This window comes from Penaeus monodon, chromosome 12 (genome assembly GCF_015228065.2).
Source record: "Penaeus monodon isolate SGIC_2016 chromosome 12, NSTDA_Pmon_1, whole genome shotgun sequence".
Classification (NCBI taxonomy): domain Eukaryota; kingdom Metazoa; phylum Arthropoda; class Malacostraca; order Decapoda; family Penaeidae; genus Penaeus; species Penaeus monodon.
The window spans coordinates 39,958,967-39,972,726 of NC_051397.1; the positions used below are offsets into that span (position 1 = coordinate 39,958,967).

General features: G+C 56.9%; 1 protein-coding gene across 1 annotated transcript in view; it reads left to right on the forward strand.

Moving 5' to 3' along the window:
• Positions 1–1,913: 1,913 nt before the first annotated feature.
• LOC119579703 (conglutin alpha 2-like) overlaps positions 1,914–13,760 on the forward strand; it is a 20,963-nt gene continuing 9,116 nt past the window's right edge. The window contains exons 1-4 of the mRNA XM_037927608.1: positions 1,914–2,026; positions 4,528–5,247; positions 5,967–6,009; positions 6,524–6,616. Coding sequence (XP_037783536.1) covers positions 1,914–2,026; positions 4,528–5,247; positions 5,967–6,009; positions 6,524–6,616 — 969 coding nt within the window. The remainder of the gene's footprint in view (positions 2,027–4,527; positions 5,248–5,966; positions 6,010–6,523; positions 6,617–13,760) is intronic.

The window sequence follows — 13,760 nt, forward strand, 5'->3', positions numbered from 1 at the left end:
AAATGATATCTGATAATCGTTTGGCAAACTCAAAGTAGAAAGAGGTAAAATGTGTATGCTAACACAAGGGATAATATGAGGCAGTGATAATCACATGTCGAGAGATAATAGTAGGATGAATCAACATCCCATTGAGGAAAATAGGTATCGCCCAAACAGCCATTGTCAGGGATGCTTTAACTGCAGATATGACTACAAAGTCAAATGCACCTTCTGCCATTTGTATGGTCACAAGAGTCGACTTTGCGACTAGTACAGTGCATAGGAATTTGGCCATGAAGACGGTGCCAAGTTAATTAAGATACACGGAGCAATGGCCTTGTAAATATTGTACATACAAATGCACAATCACTTCTATGTCATGAAGATGAAACTGAAATGCTAGTCAGTGATAGATGTCTTGATGTGTTATGCATTAGTGAAACGTGGCTTCTCCCAAGTGTGAGTGATTCTTTAGTGAATATTTCTTCTTTTGTTTTTCGCCATGACCGTGGCCGTGGAGCAGTGTGTGTATATGTCAGGGATGATATTAAAGTAACAGAAGTAACCACAGGACTTGATAAAGTAGAGGGTGTTGAAGATATCTGGATTTCAATACAACACAGGAAACTGCCTTCTATCATTGTTGGATGCATCTACCGACATCCTCATGCATCGTCTTTCATCTATGTTTTGTATTATTTCAAGAACATTTGTCTGCGGAATAAGTCCGTTTTTATACTAGGTGATTTTGATGATAATCTATTAGCACCTGATAATAAAATGGCTAAATTGATTAAGAATGTGAAATTACCACAGGTCATAGATAGACCAACAAGGATAACTTCAATCTCTGCAACATTAACTGATCTCTTGGTTACCAATAAACCAGGAATGATAAGTGATGTCGAAATATCTCCAAGCCCAGTGGCAGATCATGAGCTAATTGCTGCTACTCTGACTATAAGCAAAGCAAAAAGACAGCAAGTAGTCCATACCTTTCGCTGCCTTAAGTACAGCCAAAACTCCTTTTGTAATTTACTACTGGAAGAGGCTCCTACCATTAACAAAATTCTACAAACGGATGACCTAAAAGTAAAATGTTTTGACTGTAGCGTTCCGAAAATGTATGGCCAATTGTGCACCAATTTTAACTAGAGAGATAACGCAGCCTTCAGCGCCGTGGATAACGGATGACATTAAAGCTGCGATGAAAGAGAGAGACCAACTGAGAAAATTAATTAAGGTAAATCTCAATAAGGACTTACGCCATGAGTACAAGGCAGAAAGAGAAGAGAGAAGGAGATGGAATCTCAAGCAAAAATCAATACTACAGAGAAAAAAATCCAAAATGAAAGGAAGAATATTAGCGCTACATGGGAAACTATTAGAAAGAGAGAGAGAGAGGAGGAGATAGATAGATAGATAGAGATAGAGAGAGAGAGAGACATAATTTTACAAACAGAGTGAGGGCAGTTAAGAGAAAGCATTAAAAGAGAGGAAAGATCTAAAATACAAACAAACAGGAGGAAATGAAAGGAACAAAAAAAAAAAAGAAAAGAAAGAAAGAACAAGAGCGATAACAAAGAAAGAGCAATAGCGACGAAAGAGCAAGAGCGACAAAAAAGAAAGAGCAACAACGATAAAAGAGAAAGAGTAAGAGCGACGAAAGAGCACGAGCAACAAAAGAGAAAAAGCAAGAGCAACAACTGAGAAAGATCAAGAGTGACAAAAGAGTAAGAGCGATATAGAGAAAGGGCAATAAAAGAATAGAGCAAGAGGGACAAAAGAGCAAGAGCGATAAAAGAGAAAGATCACGAACTTTAAAAGAGAAAGAGCAAGAGCAATAAAAGAGAAAGCAAGAGCGACGAAAGAGCAAGAGCAATAAATGAGAAAGACAGAGAAAGCGCGATAATAGAGAAAGACCAAGAGAGATGGAAGAGCATGAGCAACAAAGAGCAAGAGCGACAAAAGAGAAAGACAAGAGTGACAAAAAAGAAAAAGCAAGAGTGATAAATGAAAGAGCAAGAGCGACAATAGAGAAAGAGTAAGAGCGACGAAAGAGACAAAAAAGAAAGAAACAAAAGAGAAAGAGCTAGAACGAGGAGAGAGACGAGAGAGCGAGAGCCAGAGCGCGAGAGAGCGAGAGCCAGAGCGCGAGAGAGCAAGAGCCAGAGCGAGAAGAGCGAGGACCAGAGCAAGAGCCCAAACGCGGAGAGCCAAAAGCCGGGGGCGGGGAAGAGCCTGGAGAGAGCAAAGCCAGAAACGAAAGAGGAGCAAGAGCCCGAGAGACGAGAAAAGCAAGAGCCAGAGCGACGAGAGAGGGAAAAGCCAGAGCGACGAGAGAGCAAAACCAGAGCGACGAGAGAGCAAGAGCCCGGGGACGAGAGAAACGAGAGCCAGAGCGGCGGGGAGCGAGAGCCCGAGGGGGAGAGAGAAAAAGCCCGGGGCGAAAGACCTGGAGAGACAAGAGGGCCAAAAAAAAAAAGAGAGAAGAGAGAAAGGAAAAAAACGCGAAGAGCAGAGCCAGAGCGCGAGAGAGCAAGAGCCAGAGCGCGAGAGAGCAAGAGGGCCAGAAACGACGATAGAGCAAGAGCCAGAGCGCCCCAGAGACAAAAGCCAGGGGCGCGAGAGAGCAAGAGCCCCAAAAGCGCGACGAGAGAGCAAGAGCCAGAGCGCGAGAGAGCAAGAGCCCGAGCGCAAAAGAGGGAAGAGCCAGAGCGAGAAAAAGCGAGGAGAGACAAGAGCCAGGGGCGCGGGGAGAGCAAAAGCCAGAGGGGAGGGGAGAGCAAAAGCCAAGGGGCGAGAGGCAAAGAGCCAGAGCGACTAGAAAGCAAGAGCCAGAGAGACGAGAGAGCAAGAGCCAGAGCGCGAGAGAGCAGAGCCAGAGCGAAGAGAGAGCAAGAGCCAGAGCGAGGAGAGCGAGGAGAGAGCAAGAGCCAGAGCGCGAAAAGAGCGGAGCCAAAGCGCGAGGAGCAAGACCAGAGCCGAGAGGCAAAAGCCAGAGCGCGAGAGAGCAAGAGCCAGAGCGCGAGGGGACAAGAGCCAGAGCGCGAGAGAGAAGGCCCGAGCGCGAAAAGGGAGCCAGAGCGCGAGAGAGCAAAAGCCAAGCGGAGAGAGCAAGGCCAGAGCGACGGAGAGCAAGAGCCAGAGGACGAGAGAGGGAAAAGGCCCAAACGCGGGAGCAAAAAGCCAGAGCGACGAAGAGCGGAGCCCCGAGCGCGAGATAAACGAGAGGCCCCGAGCCGAGAGGCGAGAGGGCCAAAGCCGCGGGGAAAAAAGAGCCAAAGCAGGAGAGAGCCCAAAAGCCAGAAAACGCGAGAGAGCAAGAAACCAGAGCGACGAAGGGGAGCAAAGCCAGAGAGACGAGGGGAGCGAGAGCCAGAGGGGAGAAGAACGAGGGGGAAGCCCCAAAAGCCCGAGCGAGAGAAAGGGAAGAGCCAGAGAGACGATAAAAGCAGAGCCAAGCCGAGAGAGCAAGAGCCAAGAGCCCAGGGGAGCAAGAGCCAGGGAGACGAGAGAGAAAAAGCCGAGCGAGAAGAGCGAGGAGGGGCAAAAGGGCCCGAACAAGAGAGAGCAAGAGCCAGAGCGACGAAGAGACCCAAAAGCCCGCACAGAAGAGTGAAAAGAGAGCAAAAGCCCGAAACGAGGAGAGAGCAAGAGACGAGTTTGGGGCAAAAGCCAGAGCGCGGGGGAGAGCAAGACCAAAAGCGCGAGAAAACCCCGGGGCCAGGCGAGAAGAGCCGGGGGGAAAAGGGGGCGGGGGGGGGGGGGGGGGGGGGGGGGGGGGGGGGGGGGGGGGGAAAAAGGGGGGGGGGGGGAGGGGGGGGAGGAAAAGGGGGGGGGGAGAGGGGGGGGGGAGGGAAGGAGGGGGGGGGGGGGAGGGGTGGGGAGGGGGGGGGGGGGGGGGGGGGGGGGGGGAAGAGAGCAAGAGCCAGAGCGAACGGAGAGCCCAAAAGGGGCCCGAGGGGACCGGGGAGAGCAAAAAGCCAGAGCACGAGAGAGCAAAAACCCGAGCGCGGGGGGGGCAAGAACCAGAGCGGGAAAAGAGCGGGGCCAGAGCGCGAAAAGGGGCAAAAAGCCAGAGCGCAAAAGAGCAAGAGCCCGAGCGACGAGAAAAAAAAGGCCAGAGCGACGAGGGGGCAAAAGCCAAGCGCGAGAAGAAGGCCCGAGCGCGAGGAAGGGGGGAAAAAAAACAAAGCCAAAAGCGCGAAGAGCAAGAGCCAAGCCGGAGCAAGAGGGCCCGAGCGCGAGAGAGAAAAAAACCCGAGGCGAAAAGAGCAAGAGCCAGAGCGCGAAAAAGAGCAAGAGCCCGAGCGAGGAAAAGCCGGGAAAAAGAAACAAAAGCCGAGGGCGGAGGGAGCAGAAACCAGAAGCGCGAGGAGGCAAGAGCCCCGAGGGGACGAGAGGGGAAAAACCAGAGCCCCCGAGAGAGCAAGAGCCGAGGCGGGGGGGGGGGGCGAAGAGGGGCAAGAGCCAAGGGGGACGAGGGGAGGCAAAAAGCCAGAGGCGGAGAGCAAGAGCCAGAGCGCGAAAACAAAACCAAAGAACAAGGAAGCGCGAAGGGCAAGAGCCAGGGGCGCGGGGAGAGCAAGAGCCAGAGCACAGAGAGCAAAGCCCGAGGACGAAGAGGCAAAAGCCAGAGGACGGGGAGAGCAAGAGCCAGAGCGAAGAGGGGAGCAAGAGCCCAAACGAGGAGAGCGGGGGGAGGGGAGCAAGGGGCCGGGGCGCGAGGGGAGCGAGAGCCCGAGCGCGGGAAAAGAGCAAAAGGGCCCAAAACCGAGGGGACAAGAGCCAGGCGGGGAGAGAGGGAAGAAACCAGAGCGCGAAGAGAGCAAGAGCCAGAGCGCAAGAGAGCAAAAAAGCCCGAGCGAGAAAGCGAGGAGAGACCCAAAAGCCCCGAGCGGGAGAGCAAAGACCAGAGCCGGAGAGCGAGGCCCGGGGCGCGAAGAGCAAGAGCCAGAGGGGAGAGAGGGAAAAGGGGCCCGAGCGCGAGGGGAGCAAGAGCCAGAGCCAAAAGACAAGAAAACCCGGAGCGGAGGAAAAGCCCGAGCGCGAAAAGAGCAAGAGCCGAAGGGGGAGAGAGCAAGAGCCAGAGCGGGAAAGGGGAGAAGAGCCCCGAGCGCGGAGAGCAAAAAGCCAGAGCGCGCAGAGAGCAAGGAGCCAAAGCGCGAGAGAGCAAGAGCCAGAGCGCGAGAGAGCAAGAGCCAGAGCGCGAGAGAGCAAGAGCCAGAGCGCAAGAGAGGCCCAAAGCCCGGGGAGAAGACGGCCCAGGAGGGGGAAGAGCAAGAAACCCGAGCGGAGAGAGCAGGGGCCAGAGCGCGAGAGAGCGAGAAACCCGACGCGAGAGGGGGGGGGGGGGGGAGAGCCAGAGCGGCCGGAAAAGGCAAGAGCCAGAGCGGAAAGGGGAAACAAGAGCCCGAGCGCGAGAGAGCAAGAGAGAGGAGGGAGCAAGAGCCAGAGGGGAGGGGAGCAAGAGCCGAAGCGGGGAGAGCAAGAGGCCCGGAGCGCGAAGAGAGCAAGAGCCAGGGTTCCCCGGGGAGCAAAGCCAAGCGGCGAAAAGAGCAAGAGCCAAAAAACGAAAAGAGGAGAGCCAGAGCGCCGGGGGCAAAAGCCAGAGCGCGAGAGAGCAAAACCAGAGCGCGAGGGGAGCAAGAGCCAGAGGAAGGGGGAGAGCAAGACCATGACGCGAGAGGCAAAGCCAGAGCGAAAAAAGAGGGGGCGAGAGCCAAAAAGCCCGCGAAGGGGAGGCCAAAAGGGCCCGAGCGACAAGACCAAAGCCAGACGGAAGGGGAGGGGAAAAGAAAAAAGATGAGAGGAGAGAGCAAGGAAAAAGGGGAAAAGCGAAAGCCAAAGCGACGAGAGACCCAAAAGGGCCCGAGGAGGAGGGAAACAAGAGCCGAGAGAGAAGAGAGCAAGAGCCAGAGAAAGAGAGCGAGAGCCAAAAAGGAAAAAAAAAAAAGAGCGAAAAGAAAAACCGAGGGGAGAGAGCAAGAGCCAAGCGACGAGAGAGCAAGAGCCAAAAGAGAAGTTTGAAAAAGAGGGCCAGGAGGCAAAAAGGCCCAGAGCGAGGAGCAAAAGGGGCGGAAAAGGCAAGAGCCGGGGAGGGGAAAACAAGGGGCCAGAGGGGGAGAGGAGGCGAGAGCAAAAGAAAACGAGAGAGCAAAGGGCCCGGAGCGGGGGAAGAAAGCCCGGGGGGAGAGGCAAGAGCCCGAAGAAGAGAGGCAAGAGCCAGAGGAAGAAGACAAAAAGCCAAAACCAGAAGGGGAAGAGAACCAAAAGCCAGATGAGGAGAGAGCAAGAAAAGGGGGAAAAAGCAAGGCCAGAGCGACGAAAGACAAGAGCCAGAGAGGGGAGAGCAAGAGCCAGAGAGGGCGAAGAGCAAGAGCCAGAGAGAGGAAAGAGCAAGAAACCCCGAGCGAGGGGAAAGCAAGAGCCGGAGAGGGAGAGAGAAGAGCCAAAAGGCGGGAGAGAACAAGAGCCAGAACCCAGGGAGAGCAAAAGCCAGAGCGCGAAAGCAAAGCCAGAAAGGAAAAGGGGCAAGAGCCAGAGCCCGAAAAGAGCAAGGCCAGAGGCAAGAGACAAGAGGAAAAGCGCAAGAAAAGGGAAGAGCCAGAGCGGAGAGAGCAAGAGCCAGGCGAGGAAAAGGCGGGAGGGGAGCAAGAGCCAGAAAGGCGAGGGGAGCAAGAGCCCGAGGAGGGGAGGCAAGAGCCAGAGGAGGAGAGAGCAAGAGCCAGGAGGGAGAGAGCAAGAAGACCCAGAGAGAGAAAAGCAAGGCAAAAAAGGGGGAGGAGGGGAGCAAGACCAGAGGAAGAGAAGCAAGGGCCAGAGAGAGGAAAGAAAGCCCGCCAGAAAGAAGAGGGGAAAAAGCAAAAGCCAGAGGAGGAGAGCAAGAGGGCCCGGGAAAGAGAGAGCGAAAGGAGCCAAGGGGAGGGAAAGAGCAAGAGCCAGAGCGCGAAAAAGAGCAAAAAGCCCGAAAAGGGGGAGAGAGCAAGAGCCCAAGGGACGAGGAGCAAGAGCCAGAAACCCAGAAAAGAAAAGGACGGGAGACAAGAGCCCGCGCGAGAGACCCAAAAGCCAGGGCGGAGGGGGAGCAAAAGCCCGAGCGAAGAGAGCAAAGCCAAGCGCCAGAGAGAGCAAGAGCCAAAGGGGGGGAGAGAAAAGCCCAAAAGAGCCAGAGCGAGAAGAGCGAGGAGAGAGCAAGAGCCAGGCGACAAAAGGCAAAGGCCCGAGCGAGGGGAGAGAAAAAGCCAGGGGGGAGGAGAGAGCAAGAGCCAGGGACGAGGGGAGCAAAAAGCCAGAGCGAGGGGAAAGAAACAAGAAGCCCAAACGGAGGGGAAAAAGAGGAGAGGGAAGGGAGCCAAAAGCCGGAAGGGGAGAGCAAAAGCCAGAGCGAGGAGAGAGGGAAAAGCCAACGCCCAGAAGAAAAGAGGGAGAGGGGCAAGAGCCAAAGGAAAAGAAAGAAAAAAAAAAAAAAAAGAAAAAGAAAGGAAAGGGGGAAGAGAGAGCAAGAGCCAAGCGAGGGGAAGCAAGACCGAGCGGGGGGAGGGGGGAGAGGAGAGAGCAAGAGCCCCGAGGGGGAAAAAAGGGGAGCAAAGGGGCCAGAGGAGGGGAGAGCAAGAGCCAGAGGACGAGAGAGCAAAGAGACGAGGAGAAAAAAAGGAAAAAAAAGGGGAGGAGGGGAGCAAGAGCCGGCGACGAAAAGACAAAAGCCAAACGGCGAGGGGAGCAAAACCAGAGCGGAGGAGAAAAACCCGAGCCAAAAAGCGGGACGGGGGAGAGCAAGAGCCAGGAAACGAGGAGAGAGCAAAAGCCAGGGGGGAAAGGACGAGAGAAGCGAGGAAAACCAGAGCGAGGGGGAGAGCAAAAAGCCAGAGCGACAAAAGAGCCGAGCCAGCGAGGGGGGAGCAGACCAGAGGAAAGGGGAGAGCAAAAAGCCAGAAGGCGAGAGGCAAGAGCCAGAGCGAGGAAAGGGGCAAGAGCCCAAAGGAGGGGAGAGGCAAGGGGCCAGAGAGAGGAGAGAGGCCCAAGGGGCCAGAAGGGAGGAGCCCAAAAGCCAAAAGCGAGGAGAGAGCAAAGCCAGAAAGCGAGAGAGACAAAAAGCCAGAGCGGGGGAGAGGAAAACAAGAGCCAAAAAGAGAGAGCAAAAGCCAGGCGAACCCAGAGGCCAAAAGCCGAAAAGAGGAAAAAAGAGCAAGGCCCCAAGGGACGAGAGACAAAAGCCAGAGCGAGGGGAGAGCAAAAAACCAGAGCGAAAAAAAAGAGCAGAGCCCGAGGACGAGAGAGCAAAAGCAAGCAAAGGGGAGAGCAAAGCCAGGGGGAAGAGGGGGAGAGCAAGAGCCAGAACGAGGGGAGAGCAGAGCCTAGAGGGAAGAGAGAAGCGGAAAAAAAGGGCCCGAGCGGGGGAGGGGAGCAAGGCCAGCGGGAGGGGAGCGAGGGAAAAAGAGAAAGAGCCAAAAGCCCCAAACCCAGAGAGCGAGAGCCAGAGCGGGGGAAAGGCGAAAAGCCAGAACGAGGAGGCAAGAGCCAGGCGAGGGGGAGAGCAAGGGGCCAGAAGGGGGAGAGAGAAAGCCAGAGCGAGAGGGGAGCAAAAGCCAGAAACGAGGGGAGAGCAAGACCAGACGCGGGGACAAATAAAAGCCAAAAAGCGAGGAAGAGAGCAAGAGCCAGAGCGACGAGGGGAGCAAGAAACCAGAACGAGGAGAGAGGGGAGAGCCAGAGCGGGAGAGAGCAAAAAGGCCAGCGAGGAGAGAGCAAGAGCCAGAACGGGCGAGGAAAAGCAGAGCCAGAGGAGGAGAGAGCAAGAGCCAGAAGCGGGTAGAAAGCAAAAAGCCCGAGCGAGAGAGAGCGAGAGCCAAAAACGAGGCGGGGAGCAAGAGCCAAAAAGCGAAAGAGAGAGCGGGGCCAGAAGCCGGGGGAGAGGGGGCCAAGAGCCAGAGCCGAGGAAGAGAGCGAAAAGCCAGAGCGACCGAGAGAGCAAAAGCCAGAGGCGGGGAGAGAGCAAAGCCAAAAGGGGCAAAAGAGAGCAAGAGCCAGGGAAAGAGGAAGAGCGAGAGCAGAGGGGGGAGGCAAAAGCCAGACGAAGGGAAAGCAAGAGCCAGAGCGAGGGGAGCAAAGCCCAGAACGAGGGAGAGAAAGGGGGCCCAGAGCGAGAAGAGGGGCAAGAACCAGGCGCGAGGGGAGCGAGAGCCAGAGCGAGGAGAGCAAAGCCAAAAAACCCGGGGGCCGGGGAGAGCAAGAGCCGGCGAGGAAAGAGCCAAAAGCCAAGAGGAGGGAGCCCGAGGGGAAAAGCCAGAGCGCAGATGAGGCAAAAGCCAAACGAGGAAAAGAACGGGGCCAGAGCCCAAGGGAAAAAGGAGGGGGCCAGAGCGCGAGAGGCAAGAGCCAGAGCGACGGGGGGAGAAACCACGGGGGGCCAGAACGAGGGGGAGGGGCGAGAGCCAGGGCGACGAGGGGAGCAAAAGCCAGGGGCGCGAGAAAGCAAAAGAAAAGCAGGGGAGAGCAGAGCCAGGCGCGAGAGAGGAAAAACCAAGAGGAAGAGCGAGAGGGCCCGAGCGACGAGAGGGCAAGAGCCGAGCAAGAGCCAAAAGCGAAAAGGGGGAGAGCGAGAGCCAAGCGAGGAAAAGAGCAAAAGCCAGACGCGAGAAAGCAAAAAGCCAGAGCGCGAAGGGGAGCCAGAGCCAGAGCGAGGGGGAGGGAAGAGCCAGAGCGACCGAGGACAAGTGCAAAAGCCCCAAAAACAGAGAGCGAGAGCCAGAGCGCGAGAGAGGGGAGAGCCAGAGCGGAGAGGGAAAGCCCGAGGGGAAAGGAGAGCAAAAGCCCCCGAGCGCGAGGGGAGCGAGAGCCAGAGCGACGAGGGGAAACAGAGCCAGACAAGAGCCAGACGAGGAGGGGGAGCGGGGAAAAAAAAAAAGGGGAAAAGGGGAAAAAAAAAGAAAAGAAAAAAAGAAAAAAAGCAAAGGGGGGAAAAGAGCAAGGGGCCGGGGGAGAGAGCAAAAGCCAAGCGGGGGGAGGGGAGCCGGAAAAGCCAGAGCCCAGGAGGGGAGCGAGAAACCAAAAAGCGGGGCGAGAGGCCGGGGAAAAGCCAAGAGCGGGGAGAGAGCGAGAACCAAGCGACGAGAGAGGAGAGCAGAGCGACGAGAAGAGCCAGAGCCGAGGGAGAGAGCGAAAAGCCAGCGCGGAAAAAAGAAACCCGAGCCCCGAGAGAACAAAAGCCCCGAGCAGGGGAGAGGGAAGAGCCAGAGGCGGGGAGCCAAGCCGAGGGGAGCGAGAGCCAGAGCGGAGAGAGCAAACCCGAGCGAAGGGGAGAAACGAGGCCAGAGCGCGAGAGAGGAAGCAAGCGACGGGGAGCGGCCCAAAAGCCGCGAGGGGAGGAGAGGCCCAAGGGGAGGGGAGAGCGAGAGCCGGCGACGAGAAAAGGAGAGCAAAAGCGCGAAAAGGGGCCCAGAGCCAAGGCACGAGAGAAAAGAGCCAGGGGGAGGGGAGAGCGAAAAGCCCCGAGCGCGAGAGAGCGAGAGCCCAAAACGCGAGAGAGCCCAAGGGGCCCCAAAAGCAAAAGCCAGAGCGAGGGGAAAGCCAGGGGCCGAGGGCGAGAGAGCGAGAGCCGAGCGGAGAGAGCGAGAGCCAGAGGCCCCGAGGGGAGCGAGAGCCAGAGGAGGGGAGAGCAAAAGCCAGAGCAAGAGCCAGAGCCGACCCAAGGGAGCGAGAGCCAGAGCGCGAGAGAGCGAGAGCCAGAGCGCGAGAGAGCGGAGCCCGAACGTGAGAAAAGGGGGAAAACCCAAAACGCGAGAGAGCAAAAAGCCCGAGCGCGAAGAGGCGAGACCCCTAGCGGAAGGGGGAGAGCCGAAGCAAAAGCAAAAGCCAAGCGGGAGAGCGAGAGCCAGAGCACGAGAGAGCAAAAAGCCAGAGCAAAAGCCCAAAGGGAAGGGAGAGCCAGAAACCAGAGCGAGGGAGGAGAGGGGGAGGGGCCAGAGCCCAACGGGGAGAGCAGAGCCAGGGCGAAGAGAGCAAGAAACCAAGGCGAGAGAGGAAAAGCCAAGCGAAAGAGAGAGCGAGAAACCCGAGCAAGAGCCCGAGCGAGGAGAGAGCGAAAAGCCAAGAGCAAAAGGGGAGCAAAAGCCGAACAAAAGAGCCAGAGCGAGGGAGAGCGAGAGCCAAAAAAAAAAAAAAAGAGGAGGGGAGAGCGAGGCCAGCGCACGGAGAAACGAGAGCCAGAGGGGGAGGAAAAGATAAGACCCCGACGCGAGAAAGCAGAGCCCGAGCGAGGGAAGGGGAGCGAGAGCCAGAGCGAGGAGAGACAAAAGCCAGAGCGAGGAGAGGGCAAGAGCCAGAGCGAAGGGGGAGAGCGAAGCCAAAAGCGGGAGAGAGCAAAACCAGAAGGAGGGGAGAGCAAAAACCAAAAGCGAGGGGAGAGCGAGAGCCGAAACGGGGCCAAAGGGGAGCCCCAAGGGGGCCATTAAACAAAAGCCAGAACGAGGAAAAAAGGGGGGAGCCCCGAGCCCGGGAGGAAAAGCCCGAGCCAAAAAAAAGGGGGAGCGACGAGGGGAGGAAAAGCCAGAGCGACGAGAAAAGGGGAGCCGAGCGCCCAGGGGAGCAAAAGCCAGACGAGGAAAAAGCGAAAGCCAAGGACGAGGGAGCGAGAGCCGAGCGGGGAAGAGAGCCAGAGCGACGAAAAGAGCAAAAGCCCGAGGCGAGGGAGAGAGGGCCCGAGCCGGGGAGAAAAGAAACCAGAGCGAAGGGGGAAAAGCCAGAGCCAAAAGCGAGAGCCAGAGGCAGAGAGCGGGGAGCCAGAGCGAGGGAGAGCGAAGCCAGAGCAAGGGGGGAGAGCGAGGGGGCCCGAGCGCGGAAAAGAGCAAAAAGCCCGAAACGGGAAAAGAAACGAGAGCCCAAGGGGAGGACGGAGAGCCCAAAGGCCCCCGGGGCAAGGGGAGAGCAAGGGGCCAGAGGCGAGGAGGGGAGCCAAAGAGGCCCGAGCCGAGGGAAGAGGCGGAGCCCGAGGGGGAAAAGAGCCAAAAAAAAAAAAAAAAAAAAAAAAAAAAAAAAAAAAAAAAAAAAAAAAAAAAAAAAAAAAAAAAAAAAAAAAAAAAAAAAAAAAAAAAAAAAAAAAAAAAAAAAAAAAAAAAAAAAAAAAAAAAAAAAAAAAAAAAAAAAAAAAAAAAAAAAAAAAAAAAAAAAAAAAAAAAAAAAAAAGGGGGGGGGGGGGGGGGGGGGGGGGGGGGGGGGGGGGGGGGGGGGGGGGGGGGGGGGGGGGGGGGGGGGGGGGGGGGGGGGGGGGGGGGGGGGGGGGGGGGGGGGGGGGGGGGGGGGGGGGGGGGGGGGGGGGGGGGGGGGGGGGGGGGGGGGGGGGGGGCCGACGGGGGAGAGCGAGAGCCCAAAAAGCAAAAGAGCAAAAGAGCGACGAGAAGGGGGAGGGAGCCCAGAGCAAGAGCCAGAGGGGGAAGGGGCGATAAAAAAAAAAAAGGCGAGAGCGACAAAGGGAGGGAAGACCGGGAGAAAAAAAGGGAACAAGCAAGAGGCCGGCCGAGCGCGGGGGAGAGCCCAGGCCGAGGGAGCGAGAGCCAGAGGAGGAAAAAGAGCGAGAGAGAGGGAGGAGCGGAGCCAAGGAGGAGAGAGGGGGAGGAAACGAGAGAGAGAAGAGAGAGGACGAGGGGAGCGAGGAGAGGAGGAGAGAGCGAGAGGAAAGGGGAAGGGGAAAAGAGAGGAGAGAGAGGGGACCGGGAGAAGGGGCGGGAGCCGACGACGAGAGAGGAGGCCAGAGCGGAGGGGGAGAGCGAGAGCCAGAGCGGGAGAGAGAAAGACCCAGAGGAGAGAGGCGAGAGAAGCGAGGAGAGAAAGGAGAGGAGGAAAGCGAAAAGGAAAAGGAGGAGAGAGCAAAGCCAGAGGAGAGGACGGAGCAGAGAAGACCAGAGGCAGAGACGAGACCGAGCAAGAGAAGAGGAGAGAAGGGAGAGGAGAAGAGAAGACGAAAGGGGAGGGAAGAGCAAAGAGAGAAAGGCGGAGAGGGAAACCCGAGGGAGAACGAGAGCCGAGCGAGGAGGAGCGGATGCGGGGAGAGAGCGGGGAGGGAAGGAGGGGGAGAGGAGGGGCCCAAAAAGCGGAGAGAGCAGGCCAACGAGGAAAAGAGAAAGAGAGGAGAGAATGAGAGAGAGGGGAGAGACGAGAGCCAGAGGAGAGAGACAAAGAAAAAGCGGGAGAGAGCGAGAGAGAGGAGGAGAGAGCGAGAGAGCGGGGGGGGGGAGGGAGAGGAGGGGGAGGAACCAGAGCGCGAGAGGCGAGAGCAGAAGCGAGGGCGGAGAGCGGGGAGAGAAAAGGGGGAGAGCAGGGCCGAGGAGGGGGGGGGGGGGAGGGGAAGAAAGGAGGAAGAAAAAAGAAGGAGAGAGGAGAGCCAGAGGGAGAAGGAGAGCGAGGGGAAAAGGGGCCAGAGGAGGAGAGAGGGGGAGAGAGCCGAGGAGGAACCAGGGGGGAAAAGCCAGAGGGAAGGACCGAGAGAAGAGGGGGAGAGAGGGAGCCAGACCAGAAGACGGGGAGAGAGGGAGAGAGCGAGAGAGAGGGAGAGACCCCGAGCCCAAGCAGGAGAGGGGGAGAGAGAGCGGAGAGAGCGAGAGCCGAGGAGAGAGAGGAGCCAGAGGGGGAGGGCAAAAAGCAGAGAAAAGAAGAGAGAAGAAAAGGGCAGGGGGAAAGAGGGAAAAAAAGAACAGAGGAAGGAAGAGGGGGGAGACGGAAAAAAGGGGAGACGAGAGAGAGCGCAAAGGGGAAAAAAGCCAAGAGAGGAAAAAAAAGCG